Source organism: Talpa occidentalis, unplaced genomic scaffold (assembly GCF_014898055.3).
Source record: "Talpa occidentalis isolate TD23 unplaced genomic scaffold, MPIMG_talOcc4v2.1 talOcc4.8, whole genome shotgun sequence".
Taxonomy (NCBI): domain Eukaryota; kingdom Metazoa; phylum Chordata; class Mammalia; order Eulipotyphla; family Talpidae; genus Talpa; species Talpa occidentalis.
In genome coordinates this window covers 92,365,902-92,388,771 of record NW_023605194.1, presented here as the reverse complement: position 1 = coordinate 92,388,771, position 22,870 = coordinate 92,365,902, and the positions used below count along the sequence as shown (strand labels likewise).

The 22,870-nt window shown below is 36.4% G+C and overlaps 1 protein-coding gene across 1 annotated transcript in view; it reads right to left on the bottom strand.

Annotated features, from left to right (window-relative positions):
* The window catches only part of USH2A (usherin), a 635,462-nt gene that overhangs the window by 448,411 nt on the left and 164,181 nt on the right, over nt 1–22,870 (bottom strand). Inside the window, 2 exon segments of the mRNA XM_037497740.2 lie at nt 466–696; nt 14,217–14,361. Of these exon segments, the coding sequence (XP_037353637.1) occupies nt 466–696; nt 14,217–14,361 (376 nt within the window).

Sequence of the window (22,870 nt, the reverse complement as noted above, 5' to 3'; positions counted from 1 at the left end):
GCCACAGTGGCTGGTGATAGCTTCATAGTGCTGAGACTTAACCCCCTTGCGCTACCAGGAAGGCCCCAATTCTAAAGCTTTTGATAGCCTGATATGTATTGAAAGTCTTCAAGAGCACATGGTCCATTTCTCAGACTCACTTGCCCACATGGCACTTGTTCACAGAGCACATGAGACACTCTGAGGAATATGTGGTCTGCTCAATATGTGTGTCTGAGCACTGTTTCCAGCACCTACTTTGAACTGAAAGGCTGCCTTTCCACATCATTTTCTCTTTTCTTTCCTCCACTTACCCACTTTTTTTCTCCCATGAACACGTTGGCACGATGAAGCTAAAGTTATCAAAGGGATGAATTAGTCTTTCTGTAACAGGCACAGTACATTCTTTGTAAAGGGATATCAAAACAATAGAGAACACCTACAAGCTCAATGCCTCTTAAATAAAATGATGTCAAGCACACTTACCAGTAAAGAGTGTGTTGATGGGGTGGGTAGTGCTGGGAAATTCATAATATCCTTTTCCTACGAAACAGGCTTGTTTCATCATGGTGGCCCTGGGAGCTGTTAGAGATCTCTCTCTCCTTTCCAGCAGACACAGAGGAGAGGGTCTATTCAATTCTTTGGGGGCAAGCCATCTGATCTTGATGGTCATGCTGCTGAAGCCATCAACCAGAGTGGGCCTCAGGTGGGCATGTGCTAAATAGTAGAAAACACTTGTTATATTCAGGAATTTGATTTCCACCTCAAGACACAGACATTCACACACATGCACACGTGTGTGCATCACACTCAAAATCCATTCAGTCATGGTCCTCAAGTATTTATATGGTCATAGGAAATGAAAACAGGATAGAGTTTATCTTCAATGGGACTTAACACAACTTAAATGACTAATCAGTACTTAAAAAAAGTTGATGATTAAGTAACAATTCTCTTTGCAAATAATTTCTCTGTTCTTTCTTGCTAAATAACAGGCATTATTTTAGTCTGCTGATTACCAATCCAGACTCCCTGTACAAAGCATGCTGCAGTTTCTGTGCCTGTTAGCCTTAATAACCCACGGCTGCCCCATATGCTAGAGAATTCCCTTGCCTGGGTGGAGGCTGTCTCACCCAAGAGTTATAGATAACCCCACCCACAGATGACATCTGCCAACAATGAATGACCAGCACTGATCATAAGGGTTTACCTCTTGTCTCAACATGGTTTCAAGTCATGTTTTAATTCACCAGATCAAGAAGAGGACTGAAAAGAACAAAAGGACATTGGAGTCTGACAAGAACTTGTTCTGGTCAATGTGACTAATCTGTGTCAGCCAGTGGGTGATGCAGGAATAGTAACCTACATTTGCCAAACCTTTTATTGTTCAAAATCTACCCAAAAAAGTCATATATTTTTTTTCATTTTTAAAGGCAACAACTGGTTTAAATGACAACAAATAAACAAAGACCATTCTGGAGATCTAAGAAATTATTCACATGAAGGAGTCTGTGAGTTCCAGGGATTATACACTCTGGTCCAGACACAGGGAAGTTCCTGGGCCCTGAGGCGATCCCCCACCACCAGATACTTCTGAGCGTAAGGTACCTGGTGCCCACATGTACTCTGGGGCTGTGGAAAGTCTTTGGAGGCTTCTAGGAAATCCCAGGAGGGACAGAGATCAAGAATTTCCTTACAACCTACTGGAAAGGGAATCAGTATAGTAACTGAGTTACTGAAGAGGGGTATAGTTTTGCCTTTTCCTCTTTAGCAGGTGAGACTGTAGGATGAGACTCAAATTCATTCCACATGTGTCAGCTGAATTTGAGAGTAAAAGTGAAGAAACAAATGCCATAATCACTAAATTTATTAGGACCCAAGCTAAGCACTTTTAATTTACACCTGTGTTAACACAGCAGTATGTCAATGGTCTTTCAATGGATGCAGATTAATATGATGCAAGTATAAGAACTGATATCATTAAACATGAAAGGAAATTCACCTTAAAATAGCTTAGAAAAATTATACTTTGGTACTTTCTAGAAAGGCCTGCCAACTTTCCAAAGAGAAACAGTAAGTTGTGTTTCTATTTTAACTTTTAGTAAGGAAGAGAGGGCACTGAGCAAAAAGTTCAACAACTTAGAAAGATAATTAACAATTCTGTTAGTCTTCTACCAGTACAAACCATGTGACTTTTAAAATTTTTATGTATATATGAATCTGTTAACTTTATGCATGACTTCTCTTAGTATTCCTTGCCAAAAATTAGCTAAATGTTGGGTTATCAAAGATTTTATCCTGAAACCTACAATGCCTCTTCAAAATAACCTAAAACAAAATAAAAAGTTAAGTCATCCAGAAATTTCTTCTCTGACTAAGTTTCTCTTCAGAGTTTGGAGTTCCATCTTTGTAGTCACATATACATTACTGATGATGAATTTTACTGGGGAAGAAGCATTGTCAAAGATTTTGAAGTCCTGGAAGCAAATGAGGAACAAATATATAATTTTTAATTGTCCAAAAATTTTAGTTCTTTGATTATATTGTCTGTGTTAAACTGAAGGCTTCCTAGTTTTTTTTTTTTAAACAGATGGGAATGAAATTTTTAGTAAAAATGCCACCTATTCCAGCAATATCCAATGGAAATTTCTCTAATTATGGATATGTTCTAATTCCACACTTACATGGTAGCCACTACAACCATTGAACAATTAATATGTGGTGACACTGAGGAATGAAATTCCAAATTTAATTTGAATTTAATTTTTTTTCATTAGTCATATTTGGTTACCATAGCTACTATATTGGATAACTAAGACCTAGAAAAATCACTATATATATATTATTATTATATATATTAGATACGTTGACAATAAATTTCCATTTTAGCTAAATATTTGGATAAATTAAGAATAAGTCTCCTATACTTAATAACTGAAGAGTTTCATTCTCATAGCTTATTTCCCAAGGCTCCATTCGGCATTTGGTACTCCTTTATTCCAACCAATCAGCAGGATGGGGATAATGATGAAGCTTTGTATCCAGAATCCTTTCCCCACTGATATAAGTCAAAATCACTTCTTAGTTGGAAATATAAATTCAGAGGAATGGAATTTTAACAATTTGGTAGGTTTTTGTTGTTCATTGTTTGTTTTTGCTTTTAAATATCTCCTCAAAGTGAGAGCACACTTTTTTTTTTTTAAATTTGGCAATGTGATTATAATCAATAAGGGCACTCTTGCATTGAGGACCCACTAAAATTAATGTTGAGGATTTAAATTCTAACAGTGGAGTACTTCTAGATATGCAAGGAAATTATTCCACAAAACAATTAGACCATTCTTATGAAGTCAATTTCAGAGAATGAGTTGTACTAGACTATAGAATTTTCTGTTCTTTTGCTTAAAAAAGCCAAACAACCTCCCAGCTGGTATGGTGTCATTTTCTTGGAGGAGTTAAACTGGAGTCTTTGAAAGGGTGAGCACCCTACTGAGTCATTATCTTTACAGTTCCCCTAAGAACAGAGGGGGAATTTTCTATCAAATGAAATTGGTCACACACACATAAACAGTATGATGAACAGAAAAACAGATACTCCTGAACTATTAAACATATGGACACAAATAGAATCAGCAAGAGATAGGGGAATAAAAGATTGTCATATTATCAAAATTAAAGGCTTAAAGGTACAAATTTGTTAACAACAGAGCAAATTGAGAAACATAGACTAATGGAAAAATCTCCACAGATTTCTAGAGATTGTATTTCATTTTAAATTCCCAATTCTACACAAGTTTCGAAAAACACTTAAGACATATATCTGCCTCAGTTTTCCCATTTACAAAGTAGGATATATTTTCAGTGAAATATAACTACTTTTAAAAATTAATACACATAATTGCTTTAGGCTTTAAAAAGCAAATTTTTATGCAAATGCAAGACACTATTATTATTAGCCAATAACTCATCTTTCAAATAACATTATAAAAGGATGTAATTTATCAACATTGAAAACTTATTTGTATTTACTTAGAATATCCTCTTATAAATGTAAAATATAAGCTGGATGTCCATCACTCAATAAAATACTTACAAGTCTACCTCCACTTGGAATGAAATTACAATGTTCTTTAGTTTTTGCAATAGCTCTGTAATCCAATGTCTAATCTAGCCCTTCTAGTTGTAATATTCTTTATAAATTGCTCTGATAATATACATTTTTCTTTATGCAGCATTTATTACTTTATAATCTGATTAATAGCATATCATAATGCAAAAATTTACACTTGCAAAATTTATGTAGTGTGGAGTTTGAGCATTATAGGAAAAGAACTGAAGCTTCAATGAACAGGCGCTTCTGCTGATGACAGGTCTGTAAAATCTAATCTGTTTTCAAGGAAGAGATTGTGACTATGAAGATGGCTACGTAAATACCTTAAAACATCATCAGTATTCAATTTTGAAGACAGGAATCCAGAAATAAACAGGTTTTATACATTTCACAGGTGTGTGGGTAGAAGACTAACAGAAGACATCATCAGATACCTTATTGATATAAAATGATCCTGACTTTTTGTCAGAGATGCAAAAATGACCCAGGACACACAATTAGCCAAACACTGCTAAACCCTTAAGAAAGGGCTCTGGAACCAGAACATGAAAAGAATTCTAGATCATGAATCCATTGTTTTGCAGTTAGGAATTATCCTACAGCAACTATACTTCCTTTAGTATCCAGAAAAGGAAAGGGTTCCCTAGGATTCTGAGTCTTGGAGCTAACTCAATGTTGTCTTCTAACTATCTTGACTTGGGGAAATAAGAACAAAATCTACTTTACCATGTCTCTCTTTGTTTACTAGTCTCCTTCAAGAGAGAATAAGTATAGTGGAACTTAACTGCAAAGGAGAAAACCTAAGTTCTAGACTGACTCTTAGTTATACATTACTGTAACCATGGTGATCATGATACCTGTACTTTCCTGTTTTCCCATGTCTTATAGGATTTGTGAAAGTGAAACAACAGGGACAGAAATACATAAACACAGCTTAAAAGAGGAATAAACCAATTTTTTTTTTAGAAGTTCAAAGCTGTGTTTCAAAAAACAGACCCAGAAGAGCACTTGCTGTCCTTAAGATGATTTCTCAGCTACCTGGTATGCAAATACCATGGGAAGTGGAATTAAAGTGCCTCCTTATAGTTAAGTGGATATTTCAAACTTTGTAGTGCTCGGACTTGCTGCAATTCTGGACCTGAATTCAAGTTCTACCATAATTCAGCAGAAAGAAGCCATGAGACACTACCAACTTGCATTTTTAATAGTTTCTTTATTTCCCAACCCCTAAGTGTTGCTCAAAGCCCCATCCAAAGAGAGGTACACCTGAGGTTTTCTCTTTTCTCCTTGGCAGTCAATTTGCAATAAAGTTTTTTGTTTTCTCAAGACATGACATCATAGTAATTGACTTTTACTCACATTGGGCAGCAAGTCTGCCCACACTTGGTAACATAATTTGCTGCCGTGGTTCTTCAGTGCCTCTTTTTTAAAAGAACATGATACATTCACGTATGTCTGTGATCTCTTTCCATTTCAAAAGTCTATGATCGGGCATTTTCCAGCAGTGCTTCTCAATTAGTACACCATGAAGAGATGCTGGGTCCCTCGGGAATCCAGCTAATTCATCACCTTCAGATCAGATCCACCTTTTACTTTACAGTAGTCTGGCACATCAATACTATGATTTTTCCTTGTTCTGTAATGTAAGACCACAGCACTGCATTGGGAGAATTGCAGGAGAATCACCTCCTTGGTGAAAAAACATAATATGGTCCTACCTGTGGTCATCAATAACTTGTAGATAACTAGCATTCTACATGTGAACAAAGAAGAAGACCCATTATTTCTGGGCTGTGGGTACAGCAGCACTGATGACAGCAACGACTAACTCTTAAGGTCTGCCATTAATAAAAGGTACTTGCTTGGACTGTAATTATGGCATTCTTGCTACCCAAACTTGAAGCTTTTATGGGGCCTATGCAATTAACTACTTAAATGCATCGTAACACTTGCTTCTCTGACAGTAAAGTATTGATTTTTTAATCATTTTCAAGTCTCCTTCAGCACAAATAAATGTACTACAGTTACAGTTAATGCACTGTGTACATGCATTAAACATTGGTGTGGCGCAATTTATTATTTTGTGATATGTAAAACTGAATTTTGGCTTCTCAGAAAGTAGCAGTATTACTGACCCAACATCAGTATGGAAACTACCATTGTTCTCAATACTCCAAATTCTCTAACCTCAAAAAGACAGTGGTTTCTAAGTTGTAAAAAAGAAAAGTAGGGGCATATAAATCTTTCATAGATCAGTGTAGGAGAAAATTGACAACAGTCCAAACACAAAAAGTAGAGTTTATATTTTCCTAAAGGTGTCACTGTGGGACTTATGGCAACTTATGTTCAAATGAATTTTTATCGAATTCCTTTCCTTGAACTTACTTAGGACAACATCTATCAAAATATTGTGCAAGCAACAGTCTCCTTGATTCAGTTTTTGTGTATTTTCATTGTGTTGTTTTTATTCCTGAGAACAGTTAGCACACTATAAAGCTAGCATAATGCATCAAAATTTGTGATCCAAGCCAAAAAGTCCAAGAACACCCCGCTAAAGTCACACACCTAACAACAGAGGTCATTACATTTTTCATCGACAAGCTTTTTTCTTGGGCACATCCGAACATTCAAGTTGGTTAGTAAAAAGCAGTTAATTTTGTTTTGTTAGAAATAATATCATTTTAGTTTTAGCAGCTAAGACAGATGCCAGCATTTCATCTGAACAGATGGCATTTCCATCTAATAGTGCATCTCTGTATTAGTAAGGTCTGTTGTGTATACAAACAGTAATAAACAGTAGGTAAGGATCAAAATAAATTTTAATTGTTGACATTAAATTCTGGCAGTCACAGTTCTAAGGCAGCAAAATTCCTTTTTCAAGTCTGTCGGATATACTAATGCTGCAAAAGCTCTTCCAAAAGCTGCCAGATCCCAGTTTCAATAAAAAGATGTTTTCATGCTACCAGTTACTGGTGTTCATCAAGATACCTGTTTTCATACACTGAAAAGTATCTTCAAGAGTGAGTGACATGGAACTGGTGCAGCCATCTCTGTGACTGCCTGCCATGATGTTCTCTAGAATGTTCCTATAGGACAGCACATTTAATTAAGAGGTTACATACAACCTTATACCTAATTGTTGCATTAGGGGTTATCACAGTCACTTTCTATCCTGCTAAGGGTCCCACAAATTAATTCATTTTGTTCTATTTGCAAACCTGGGATTTCCTAAACTTCTCTGCAAGTTACATCATTCTTTTTCTTTTTTCTTTTTTTGCTGTTGCCTGAGTCTGAAGGATTTCCCTAACAATCACAGCTAATCATCAGCTGCTCTCTTCTTTCCTTTTAGTGTGGATCAAGTGTGCCAACAAGCACCAATCTGGTTCTCATAAAGCCTCCAGCGATCTGGTATTACAAAGTAGTAGCCTCTATTTATTTTGGGAAGTTGCCATGCTAACAAAAAAAATCATAAAAAACACACACACAATTTGGCTTTTGGGTAACTGTTCAATAACAAACATGCATGGCAATCATATTTCTTTAAAAAAATGGATGTATTTTTTCTAATCATGAAAAATATATTGCTTCCACCATATGGGACAACCAAGGACTCACCAACCGATTTAAGATGCAGCATATTGAGTTGACCATATGTTACAGTGCTGTTGAATAGCTGAGTGATTCATGCCCGTCACATTCTAGTATATCAATTAAAGCTCCTTGAAGTCTGCATGATTTGTGTCTCTGTTATTAAACCCTGCTAATTCATCCCACTTACACATCTGTTATAAATCTCTAGGAGTGCTGCATGATTCATGGCAATCTGTGAGCATACTACAGCAAATTCTTCTCCTTGTAATTAACAGGAAATTGTTTTACTGCCATGCAACGAATTTTTCAGTTATATTGCAAATGAACTCCTAAATGTGCGGTTCTTTCCTAAGAACTGACTTCTATCATTAGGCAATTAAAAAGTATTGCTTTGAACCAAAAGCTTTTAATCAAGAGAAATACAACTTAAACATTGCTTCAGAGCCAGGGAAATTTGACATGTTGGTTAAAAGTGTAAAATCATCTCTGTTGTGGAGAGAGCAAAATAAACAAATAAACAAAAACTCTCCATGTGCTCAGGATTTCACTGCTGCTGAGACACAAGAATTGCTGCCTGGAAATACTTGCTGAGACAAGTTTGCAGAGATACTGTTTATCTTAGAAGTTACTTAAGTCATCTGTCATTACCAAATTTCTCAGATTGCTTTACACTTCTCTAATTGTGAAACCATGCCTTTATTCATGAAATAAATAATTGGATAATTAGCCCAGTTGAATCATCAGAGGATCCCAGGGCTGTTCAAGTGTTCTTGTCAAAGGTGAAGCAAATTCATCTCAGCTCGCCTCTGCAGCTCTTCCAAGAGGCTTTGATTCTGCCCCCACTTCCTTGGCAGCAGCCTCGGATTCATGAGTCCATACATCAAGTCGGGAGTTTAACAACAAATGGAATTAAATTCAAAGAAGGGAAACTAATTGAAGGACAGCCACAAAAGTGTTTGGTAATGTGCTTTTTAATATGGCATGCCACATTTGCATGATAATTTTTCCTTTTTAGCATGGAGCAGAAAGTGACTAGCTTAATGAGGGATTATTCAACACAGGAAGGAACAAAATGCATTCATAACTAAGAACAAAGATTGTATTATGAAACAAAAACAGGCAACCTCAGAGAAGTAACGGGATGATTGGTTTATGCATTATGAATAAAAAGATAGAAAAATATTTATATTAGTATTCACTAATGACTATATATACAAGATTGTTGTAATTAAAATTATAAATTAACATATTAAGAGTGCTTGTTTAATCACTCTGGGTCCTATTCACAAAGAAGACTTATGTACCTGCATGCAAAACAATGTGTTTTCAACCTAGCAGCAAACAGCCTATACATCGTACTTTGGATTCTGGAAGAAAAGTAATGCATCACTAATTGCTCTCTTAATGGGAGGTAGGCACTTTCTAGCTCGTAGGGCAGAGGTCAATGTACGAGAGGCAAAGGAAATATCACATTGTTTCTCCAAGAACTCCAAAAGGAATCTCTCTCAAGAAAAGGTTGAAATGGCACTTGGTTCTCAAAGAGTAGAAAGACAAAATTTTATTAAATTAAAAGGATAATCAAAAAGAGCAATAGAACAAGACTCTAAAAGAACCCAGTCTATCAGCTCTTGACCCTCATACATGCAGAAGCAACTCTAAAGCCATCCATGGCCCTGCTGGAAGACTTTGCAATAGAAAATGATATAGTCACTTGTGGAGAAAAGTCACCACGTCAGTTCTCAGGCTTTGTCACAGGCACCAGAATGAAAGGAGTAGCAATGAAAGACTCCAGGAGAAACACACTGATGCTCATTATGTATCTAATTGAGAAAATATATTTAAGACAAAAGAGAGCAAATTATAATTCTCAAGATTTTTAAATCTTGACAAGTATATTTTGATTTCTGCAACTGAGACTTAAGGAACAAACATGTATTCATGATTCAATGCTTTGAAAAGACTGTGCACTACTAATTTCTGCTGCTCTTTTTTCTGTTTTTGAATGGTCGCTGGCATCTTTTAGTATCTGATAATGAACATATATAAAATACATCTAGATTTAAGAGTTACATTTCCTACAAATGCATCAGAATTTGTTAGAGTTGTATATACCCTCCAAATTCCACTTTTGTCACTTAGAAGAAATAAAACTAGAAGAGCCATAAAGTTGCAAGTTCACCTCTTGCCCCTTAAAAATGCCAAACCTGTGGACCATGCAAAGGTATTGCCTTCTCATTCTTTGTAGCTGTGACTTAACATCTATGAGGTACATATAGATGTTTGATTTTCGAAAAATTTTAGAAAAAAACCTCCTGAAAATAAAGGAGACAAGAGGGATATTGGATTTGTACTTTCTGGCTTGTTCCTTCTATTCCAAATAGAATAAAGAAGTTCACTCTCACTGATCTGAAAATCCTTGAAAGTGCTTCTTTTATAATAAATCAAATGGCAATCAAAACAATGTTTTCCATTTGTATTTGCCATGTGACTTTGTTCTCTAACACATGAAGAACAGAGTTCTGACAAAATAAACTCAGGAATTAAGAATGAACCATTTTCACAGAAAAACTCTAAATTGGTTTTTCCTTCAGAAAAAAAAAACAAGATTTAACAAGGGAAAAAGTTAATGTAATTTTTAAAATTAAAATTGAATTGAAGGGAAATTCTGGCAAAGAACCAAACCTATTGAATTTTTACCATTAGGAAATTCCCACTTCCGCTCCAAACATGCTAATTGCAGTGCTGCCTGGAGTGTCTCCAGTGACCCCACATTGCTTATAGGTCACCTTTCTCTTGCCATCCTGATAGCATAGGAATGTACAGACAATGTCCTTTTAGAATTCTCTCCCCTTGAGTTTTCTGATCCTACTGCTTTGGGTTCTTCTGCTAACTCTGACCATTTCTCAGCTTCTTCCCAAAATGTAAACATTCACTGAGATGTAAACTTTTATTTGGAACTTTTTCTGCTTTCACTAAATCATTATCATCCATGGTTTTAGTTCCCATCCATATGCAGATGATTAAAAAGTCTGCATCATTCTTAAGATTTGCATATTCTGTTGCTGGCTGGATATAAATGCCATGAATGTATTTCTATCAAGTGGTCGGACTTAAACTCTTAGACTTTTTCGCCCATGAGTTCATTTTTCTTTCCATTATGTTTAATGGCATCACCATGGTCTACAATATTCACCACCATCAAGTCTTCCATCTCCTTAACTTTGATTTATTTTCCTTGATCCTACTCCATTCCCTTCTTTAAATCTTGACTTCTGTTTATCTTATTTACTCTTTGACGACCTTTTAGAAAAGTCTACCAGACTCTATTTACACACTCTCTCCTAATCTTGTCTGTATCTCCCTGCCAAGAAATCTTCATAAACCCCAGATTTTAACATGCCAGTGCCTGCAACAGTGCCACTCTCTCAAAGAGGGACAAGCACATGATTTATGTTCAGTATATACTTGCAAAAATATTCGCTAATTCTTTGTATTCCACCTCCACTGCCACTTATTATTCTGAGATAACTTCCCAATCTCTGAAATCAAAGTTATCGATCCCATGTTCTGTTCCCATAGCTTTCTTGTACCCTTTCTCACATATTCCCATGTGGTAGTCCCATCTGTCAAATGCCAACACCTTCACACAGACACTATTAAAGTGTCTTGAATAGATAACCATTGAAACTCCCACAGGACTTTAAATAATAATCCCTTAATAGATGTTTAGTGAATGAAGCATTCACAATAAAATACAGTAATGATAAATAATTCTATTTTTAAAAAATGTGTAGTTTTCAAGCAAAGTTTTGAAATGACTATCAAAATTTTGAATGTCATGTTGCTCCCAGAATGAAAAATAATGTTTTTGCATTTCAGTTTTCATACAGTTTTGCTATTCAATATTTTCTTTTAGGACATGCCACCATTAGATTTATGCTCCAATAGCATTAGACTTTCTCATAACTTTGACAATATTAGAAACTCTATAATATTTATACTTGATAAAAGTATTACTTATTATGCCAATAATGATAAAAATAAAATTTATTGAGGATTTACTCTCTGCTAAGCACTGTTTTAAATACTTATTACACAATAACTCTTTTTCTCCTCAGAAGTACCCTACAAAAATAGGTTATCCTTATTTATAAACTGGAAAACTAAGGCACAAAGGTTACATGATTTACTCAAGCTCACACAGTTAGGAAATGGCAGAGACCAAGTTCAAGTCATGGCATTATGGTCTACTATTTTTCCCCTAAATATGCAAATTTGTATAGCAAAAAGTCAATTAATTTGCACATGTCACAGCTTGCAGAGAATATGAGATGTTTCCAAGTTCTATTTTTCAAGGATGAAGTGGCAGAGAGCAGATTCAGAGGGCTTAGGTTGGCTTAAACTTCGTTTATCTTCCAGTGGACAGGAGTGGACTTAAGGTTCCTCTCCAGTAACTAAATGATGCTGCCTGGAGCCCAGGTACCTCCTTGTCCTCCAAGACACAGGACCTTTGTTGCCACTAGTGAGCTGATATTAGCACAGATGTCATCACTGGGATACTGAGCAGTGAGGATTCTGTCTTGCAGACATTTTTTCTCCTTTTCTCTTTCCATCTCTAGGATCATTCAGTTTCCAGGGACCGGCATATGTGTCTTCCATAGCTGATGTTTGTTGGTGTCTGTAAAAAGGCCGACTAGCTTCCATATAGGGGAGGGGACCTAGCTAACAGTGCTTGAAGTAATGGCACATGAGGTACTCAGGGAATGCACGACATGAGATGCAGCCTGGAGGAAGACTCAGGAGGAGATACTGGGGTTGAAAATGTCACTGGAAGGGTTGTTAGGGGAAGATGAAAGGACGGCTCCTATGCCATTAGGATATGAATGTAAGTCAAAGCTACAAGGATATTTGGAAACCATATACTACAGAGGTGTCTAGCCATGGGATAGATCTGCAGAGAGGCCCTTCTGCTCAGCTCAATTGCATGTGAAGGTCCTCTAACCTCCAACACCCTCAAGCCAACTTCATCTTGTGCTCCTGTTTCCTATTTCTCCAGCCCACAAGACTGATGTCTCAACTTTTACTCTCTAGACCAAACTTGTATCATTTTTTTTTTCCCTGTAGGAGACAGGGGGTGTTCTTTCTTTTTCTCCATTTTAGTAACTCTCTGGTGGTACAGTATACAGAAATACATAATAAGCATACAGTCTGACAGGAGATTGTTGTTCTTTATACTAGGGACACCTGAAATGCACACACACATCTAAAACATCTAAAGTACATGTATATTAAGTACATATAAATACAAGCAGATCAGTTATAGAAATCGTAAAACATAACTTCTTGGTATTTGGGACTCATTCTCACTGATGGAAAATTCGAACAAACAAAATTCCATGGATGGGCCTCCCTGGCACAAGGGGTTAAGATGCAACCTAGAAGCTATCCGCAGCCACTGCAGCACATGTTCGATCCCCAGCCAGGGAGCTATTCACATGGAATAGCAGACCTCTCCTGACTTGCCCTCTGCTCCCCTCAGTACTGCACTTCAGTCAGTCTGCCTGTTCTGTTCCCCGCTCTATCTCTGGTGAATCCTCTCACCCCCACACCTCTGGTCTGTATCCCAGCTCTTGTACACATAAATAAATCTTTAAAAAAAATACAGAAGAAATAATTTGAAACAAATATATTTTTCCAGAACTGAAACAAAAGAAAAAAAAAAAAAGCTAGAATTGGACCCAAAGATAACTAGGAAGAAGGACTAGGAAATGTTTTATTTATACAGCATTTGCAGTTCATCTAGAAGTCCCTTATCTTTCTCTTTTCTGGATATTTCCTTAAAAAGCACCAGGTTATTAAGCCTGGTTGGACTGATGACAGAAAAATCAATTTGAAAATATACTAAATGCTAATTGGGTTATACAGGTGCTAGTAATATCTGTAATCAGTTTTGTATGATCCTGCTTTATTCTAAGTGAAACAAACAAAATTTTATATAAACCATTTCCTACTAAGTTATAACAGGTCTTTCTTCAAATTTCATAAACTTAGAAGCATCTTATTAATAAAAAAATGGATAAGGATGCTACTGCCTTTCGGATAAACACAAAATGGGACATCAGGGCAGCTTCAGAATTCTTGGATATCTGTCATTAGCTCCTGAGATACAAGTGGAGGACGCCCCCTCCCCCACAAAAAAAAAGACGAACCTGAGAGGGATATAATGAATCATCCAAAGAAGGCATGTAAACACTGATAGCAATTGTCAGGATGCTGTGGGGACTTAGACTGGGGGGCAGAGGACTCTATGTCTAATCACTTTTCTTATTATGATCGAGCTGACATAGGAAACTCTTGATCTTGACTTTTTTTTTCTTGTTTGTTTAATAATGTCAAGCTAGATAACAATCAGGGTTCATGAGATATCAGGAAAAAGTAGGAAAGACAAGTCCCAAGTCCCAACGTAGGGAATGAGTTTTTAGGTGTTTGTTTATAAATACACAATGTATATTCATGTCCATTAAAACTCACTTACCTGCTTCCAATGTCTTTCCTGCTCCAGAAGAACTGGTTATACATCCAACTGAGTTACAGAGAGAAACGGTGAAGCTGTAGGCCCTATAAGGTTTCAGTCCTTCCACAATATAAGATCGTTCTTGGGATTTAGCCTGGTACGGTATCTTCAATACAAAAATAATAATACTAATTATAAGTGTGAGAAATGTACTCTTTCTTGGCAGTCAAAGTTCCATGGATATAGAGGGGATTTTTGCCAACCACTATTAAGAAAAGCGATTTTTTTGAAGAGTCTCCACAAGCTAGGACTTAATTGATAATTGTATAATCACACTGTTTTATGAGGTAATAATCAGGTTCCTGAGTGGATAAATGAGGAAACCAAGTTATTGCCTCATAAAGCAGCATGGTGGTATGGTTATTGTCACCAATGGTAGAAATAAAGGCTGGTGACAATTTCATTGTTATCCTTGAAAAGTCCAAATGAAACTGTGGGGCTGGCCCGAAGTAGCCAGGGCAGCGATTGCTCACATGCTATTTGATGGAGCCGGTACAGAAAAATGACACCACGTTAAATAAATGCCATCATTTTGTTTAAAAGGAAAAGACAGGAAAGTAGACATATTATTGAGCATCCACATGAGGTCAATTCTCACTTACCTTTCTTATAAAAATAAACATGTAGATTAGATAAGTCACATTTTTGAAATATCATCTTTAGTACTTAATTTCAAATGAAAGTAAAAAGTTTGAGCAGAGGATGCTGAGAGGCACTCCATAGTCTAAACAAATAATTAAACAGTCAAGACTGAGAGGGAGTCCCATCATTGTAACCAGAGCTGATCAAAAGCAATCATATAAATTTTCTCAGTCTATAATACAAACACCATTGAAAATTATTTTCAGAAAAAGAAGTTACTGAATAAATTATATGAACTAAGCATGAGTACCAAATTATTTTTCTAAGGCATATTGATATATATGTCGTATAAAACAATTTTCCATAGCTATAAGTGCTGATAACTGTAAAGGTTAGTGATATTCCATTTTAGGAATACAATAAAACTCATTTGGATCATTTGCCTGGGCACTGACTTCAAAACTGCATAACTCAAGTGAGAAGTTCTAGAAAGCAATGTGATTAGAAGATGAATTATATTGTTTATATGACATTTTTGAAAAACAAAGGTGATTACAAAAGAACCTAAAAATCTAGGACTAATTTAAATCTTTGATACCATTTTCTTGCGATTACATTTAGAAATCAGAAAAACATCAGGCTGAATTTTTAATCTTTTAAGTCTAAATTGGCTACTAAGGTATTAAGAATATGAAAACTCTCAACTGCAAAGTGATATAAAATTTTCTAGGACAAATAAAACTTTGAAATGAATATATTTTACTAAATAGTGCTATAAAATTCATCTCATTTAACAACCCTGTGGTATTTAATGTGGATTTTTTAGAAAAGGAAGAATTTTTAAGGACAAAATACATTAAGGTATTGCCAATACAGGAAGGTGAATCAGTTTTTAATCCAATTATTCTTTTAAAAATACATAATGAATTAGAATAAGAAACAGAAAATGTGTATAAATACAATTTCTGATAGACTTTTACTTTTCTCCAGATCATTGTTATAAATGACATGACTTTTAAAAGACCTTAGAGACAACACAAAAAAAGAAAAATACAGGCCAGTCTCCCTAATGAACACGGATGCAAAAGTCCTCAATAAAATTTTAGCTATCAGAATCCAACAATGTATCCATAAGATAATTCACCACGACCAAGTAGGATTCATTCCAGGGACACAAGGATGGTTCAACATCCGAAAATCAATCAATATTATCCAACACATCAACAAAAAGAAATATAAAAACCATATAATAATATCAATAGATGCTGAGAAAGCTTTTGACAAAGTGCAACACCCATTCATGATAAAAGCCCTTGAAATTCTTGGGATACAAGGAACATACCTCAACATCATAAAGGCCATATAGGACAAGCCAATAGCCAGTATCATTCTCAATGGTGAAAAGCTGAAAGCATTTCCATTAAGATCTGGAACAAGACAAGGATGTCCACTCTCACCACTGCTTTTCAATATAATACTGGAAGTACTAGCCAGAGCAATAAGACAAGAGAAAGACATACAAGGAATCCAAATAGGAAAAGAAGAAGTCAAACTATCACTATTTGCAGATGATATGAAAATATACACAGAGAACCACAAAAACTCCACAGAAAAACTAATTCAACTCATCAATCAGTTCAGTAAAGTGGCAGGATACAAAATCAACATGCAAAAGTCAATAGCCTTCCTATACACAAACAATAAATCTGAAGAAGAAGAAATCAAAAAAACCATCTGTTTTATTATTGAAACAAAAAAAATCAAATATTTGGGAATAAATCTAACAAAAGAGGTAAAGGACCTATACAAAGAAAACTATAAAACACTGTTAAAAGAAATAGAAGAAGACACAAAGAAATGGAAAGACATCCCCTGCTCATGGATTGGAAGAATAACCATTATTAAAATGGCCATCTTACCAAAAGCAATATACAGATTCAATGCTATTCCAATTAAAATTTCAATGTCATTCTTCAAAGAAATAGAACAATTATTGATGAAATTCATATGGAATCACCAAAAACCTCAAATAGCCAAAGCTCTTCCGGAAAAAAAAAAGAAGGGAATGGAGGCATCACACTCCCAGACTTCAAACTATACTACAAATCCATAATCATCAAAACTGCATGGTATTGGAACAAGAACAGACACACAGACCAATGGAATTTAATAGAAAATCCAGAAATAAACCCACAGATTTATGGTCAACTAATCTTCGACAAAGGAGCAAAGAATATGCATTGGAGCAAAGAAAGTTTGTTCAATAAATGGTGCTGGGAAAACTGGGTCGCTACATGCAAAAGAATGAAGCCTGACTACTACCTCACACCATACACAAAAACCAACTCAAAATGGATTAAAAAACTAGACATTGGACCTAGTCCAATGTCATAGAAGGAAATATAGGCAAAGGAAATACATAGAAGGAAATATAGGTGAAACACTATGTGATTTGCACATCAAAGACATCTTTACAGACACATCACCCAAAGCAGTGATAGTGAAGGCAAAGATAAACAGCTGGGACTACATCAAATTAAAGAGCTTCTGCACAGCAAAAGAGACAATAACCAAAACAAAGAGAAACCCCACCAACTGGGACAACATTTTTGCACACAACACTAATGATAAAGGACTGATCACAAAAATCTGCAAAGAGCTGATGAGACTCAACAACAACAAAGAAAATAATCCAGTCAAAAAATGGGCAGAAGAGCTAAAAAGAAACTTCTCTGAAGAGGAAATGCAAATGGCCAACAGGCATATAAAAAAATGTTCAACATCACTTGTAATCAGGGAAATGCAAATCAAAACTACAATGAGATACCATTTTACAGCAGTGAGAATGGCACATATTAAAAAAACTAGCAACAACAAATGTTGGCGAGGATGTGGAGAAAAAGGAACTCTCCTGCACTGCTGGTGGGAGTGCAAACTGGCCCAACCACTATGGAGAGCTGTGTGGAGATTTCTTGACCTACTAAACACAGAGCTTCCATATGATCCAGCAATTCCACTCCTAGGTATTTACCCAAGGGACACAGAAACATCAATTCCAAAGAGCACCTGTACCCCTATGTTTATAGCAGCACTATTTACAATAGCTAAGCTTTGGAAACAACCCAAATGCCCAAAAATAGATGACTGGATCAAGAAGATGTGGTCCATATACACCATGGAATATTACTCAGCATTCAAAAACGATAAACACATGCAATTTGCAGCAACATGGATGGCGCTGGAAGGGATCATGCTCAACGAAATAAGCCAGAAAGAAAAAGAAAAAAAAAAAACCGGATGGTCTCACTCATAGCAGGAATCTAGAAAACTTAAATAAGAGACCAGGAAAAAGAATAACTATAAGAAAGTAAAAATCAAAATCAACAAAGAACTATGAATCAGAGACACTCTATGGGGGGTGGGGGGTGGGGAAAGGAGGGAGTGGGGTCAAAATAAGGGGGTTGTAATTGTATGGGGAATATAAAAATAAAATTTAAATTAAAAAAAAAAGGCCTTAGAGCTTCTGGCACATAAAACTACCACTCTGATAAACTTTGTCTTTCTAATTTCATATAGTCATTTTACATGTCTTGAAGGAATTACCTATTTGGAAGTTATCTGTGGGAGAAATCTTTAGAGAAGTGGGAAGAACTCTGCATAAATTGTAATCCTACACTGATAATTTCACCACTGCTGTCTGTATTTCCTCTCCTACATTCTTAGGCAAAGATTCGTTAACAGTTATTTATACAATGGACTCACCCCATAAATCTTGGCTACTTATTTACCAAAATTTAATTTAATTACAAATTTAACTATTGAGCTGAAATTGTGATTTTGCTGCTGTTGATTAGACTTTCCTAAATACATGAATAAGTAGATAGATGTTCATGAAATATAATAAATTGTTCCAGTTCTATTATAAGGAGAAGCCTTTTAAACAACAGATTTCCATATGCCTTTTTTTTTGATACATAAATATTCTTTCATGGGAAAGGATTCCCTTGAAATGATAGTCACTTTACAAAGCATATGGAATACAAAGCTATTCTGTTTGCAATAACAACAATATCTAATGTTTATCAAGCTCTTTAAGTTCCACAATACCATTCAGGTAAGCAGATACTGTTTTTCCAGTTTATGGGTGAATAAAACCCGAAACACATTCGTATAATATGTTGGCAGTGGGTAGATGTGGGATACAAACGACTGAAAAAGTTGACCTCTAAGGCTGTATTTTTATAAACAGATTGTTTTCCTATTTTTGTTTCTTAGAATGGAATACTATAGAGCAAATAACAGTTGATTACATAACTGTGTTTTATAAGGAAAGTTTACCAAATGAAAGAATAGCAAAAGCTATACACACAGTATAAGATCAAACATCAAAAAACTCTGAGACACGGTAAATCCCATAATACACTAGACCATAATACAATGGACTTGTATACAAGATTACAGATGCATATTCTAAGAGCTGTGTTTTTATTTCATGAGGTAGTTACCAGCTGGTCGGCACTTAGAGCCAAATGGAAAGTAACACAGAAAGTCTACATTGTCCACTGGCTCTTCTGGCTTCACCTTGTACGTGTGCTTTGAGCACGATCAGAGGGTGGCAAACCACTCAGCTGTGGGCGGGACAGTGTGTATCCCACAACCTCTTGTCCACCCAGAACATCAGAAAGTGACTTTATTTAGAAATATGCTCTTTGTAGACATAATTACTTAATTCATCCTGGACAGTTCAACATCTGGCATCTTTACAGAAAAAATGAGAGGATTCCATGGACATGAGGAGACAGAAACAGAAAAAGTCACGTGGAGGCAGACTGAATTTCTGCTGTCACAAACCAAGGGAGAGCTCAGCAAGGCATCTCCCCTGGAAACTTGGCTGTCTTTGGACTTTTTTGTTATTATTAATGAATAACATTGTTTACACCACTATACATGTCTCTGAGATTTAGATCACACCTCTTCAGATGTATATCACCACACCAGACCCAGCACTGAGAGAGTCATAGTCCTCCACCACAGTCCACTGGGCACTGTGCCCTCTTTGCTCTCCATCCTCCCTCTCCCCCCTCAGGTGGCCTCAATAATGCAGTCAGAATTCTAGGGTTTATTATTGGTTGGGTTTTCTCTGACCTGTAGCTCTTTTTTCTATATTCCACATTTAAGTGAAATCATCTAGTAGTAGTCTTTTTTCTTCTGACTCCTTTTGCTTAGTATTCTATCTTCCAAGTCTATCCACATTATCACAAATGACAAGGTTCATCTTTTTTATAGCTGAGTAATACTCCATTGTGTATATGCAACACATCATCTTAATCTACTCATCAGCCTTTGGGCACATAGGTGGTTTTCATAACCTGGCTACTGTAAACAGTGCTCCAGTGAATATAGGAACATATACATCCCTTCAAAATAGTGTTTGGGCCTGCCAGCACTTTGATTTCTAACTTCTGGCTTCCCCCCAGAACTATAAGAGAATAAATTTCTGTGGTTTTACATCACTCATATGTTGGTGATTCATTACAACAGTCCCAGGAAACTAATACAATGGGGTACAATGATCTGACTGCTAACGAATTGGGACAGTCTTAAAGGACCACTTCAGCTCAAAATGCCACAGAGGATGTGCTTCGGTCCTGTCATTTTGCATCATAGTTTAACTTCATTTGCATCATAGTTTAACTTCATATTATGTTCAATCCTGCATATTTTACATGTTTTTTTTTTCTGAAAGTGTTCCCCAATAAAGCTCTGGTCTTCAATCTACTGCAGCATCTTTTCCTGGGGAAGCTGATCTAAGATAGTGGTAGCCCCAGATAGTGGGTGTAGTTGTGAGAGCTGCTCGCATGCTCCAGTGGTGCAATTCTTAAATTTTCATTAGTGGTGAACTGGGGTGAATTACCAGTGGAAGGAAGTTCACTGGTTTGGTGGAACTTGTAATTATACAGACTATTTTGGGGGAAGTAGTAATTATAAGGACTGTGGAATCAGATGACTCTTGCTGGGTTCTATCAATGCATGTAAGAAATACAGAGAAGATCTGAAAGTTATAAATCAATTTAAGGCAAACTGAAAAAGCCTCCTGGGAAGTATTAATACTCAGTGTCAATAAAAATCTATTAAATGGACTAGGCAAACAAGAAATGGCACAGATGTAGAGGTGTTGGTAAGATTTGGAGTTCCAGAGAATAGGTGGTAGACTTACTGAATACTAGTGGGGCTGCTCCAATAGTGTAAAATGTAGGGGGTCCCTGAACTTGAGACATGCTAGGATACCACCTCCAAAACCAAGGTCAAATTATTGCATCTTGCATCTACCACCACTAGGTGAGAAGAAGAATGAGTGCCAGATCTCAGGGCCTGACTACAGCATATTCCATACTTTGGGAATACTGTTCTGACCAAGTTACTGTGAAGTACAGACGTTACCAGCTTCGCATGCACCCCGGAGGAGAGGGCTCTACAGCATATCAAGCCTGTGTTGCAAGCAGACACAGTTGCTTGCAAGTTGGGACAGACAGCTGAGCAGACCCTATGGTGTAAGAGGTGAGTGGAGTGTAGGAGGAAAAGAAGAGGGCAAGCATCCTCCAAGAGGACCATGGGGTTGACCTGTAAGGACTGGTACAGGGGAATATCACACAATGGAAATGAAATACCATTTCCTGGCATGTTAGTGGTCCTTGGTAAAGTGACAGCATCTGACTAAGGAACATGGAGTGGCAATATAGCCAGAGTCATGAGCTGGGTTCTTTCAGTTGTGTCAAGTTTTAATGTCATATGGGCTTAACAGAAATTCATCATAAAATGGAAACAGGTATCTGGGAAAGCACACAAGCTTAGTTAGGAGACAGTAAGTTATACAAGTTTGGAACCCCACATCAACCACTGTTCTTAGACTAGTGGTTCAAACTCAGCTATACTTACAGCTTCCAGGAGGCCCTTCAAGAGGTGAGAGTGTAGGTTTGTCCATAAATGCATTGTCTTTATGGTTATGAGTCAAATAGCTGCTCTGTAGTCCTATTCGGGGTGTTCCTAAAAACCCTCCAATGGGCAGAACTTCACCCATTTGTTCAGATCAGGGTGAGTCCCCAGGTAAAACACCACAGAGCAGTGGCTTGGTTATAATGATCATAGATATAAAAGCAAAAAGACTTGATGATCAAGAACCAGGAAGTCCAGGGAAGGAAAATGTAGAAAAAGCCATGGGCATGGAAACTGCAGATCTTTTTAAATCACTCAAATGTCCACCAAACAGCATCTCCCTCAGAAAAGGTACTAGACAGTCACATACACAGAATGACACAACCTACTGACATAAGCCAGTCTCTGTCACTCTCCACCCTCATTCTGATCAAGTAGGATAACTGAATACACTGGCCACAAATAGAGGCTGAAAGGTAGCAAAAACATTCATCCTCCAAGACCATTATCTTTGTCAAATAATTTAGTCTATGAATACAGCAAAGCATTATAACTTTAAGCCCTGATTATTATCTCAATACTGCTTGCTGGAATACAAGTTACAGGAAGGCAGTATGTCACCATATAGCCACAACTTGACTCTATTATAATCTTTGTCGTAGGCTGTGATAAATTCTATGGCTCAAAATTTTTTCTAAGCAAATACAATACGCAAATGGACATACATGGTCTTTGTATCAATTTATATCTCCAACTCAATTAATACAACATAAATAACACTAATTACAGATTCATTAAATATAATATTTTAAATCCAAATAATATGATAGTACACAGCGAATGAGTCAACTTCTTGCAAGGTATCTAAGAATATAAGTGGGAAAAGCAGATTTTTAGAAATTAAACTATGCCAACTTTGTTTTAATAGATGCTTACATTAGAAAAAAAATGTTATAAACTATGTAGGGCCTGGTACACCTGCTATTATATGAAGGAATAAAATGCCCCATATAAGGATCACATAAGGGAGAAATTCTATCGCGGAATTCTGCAAACTCAGAAAATAAATGAGGATAAGCCATAATTTCATTTTGAAAGAC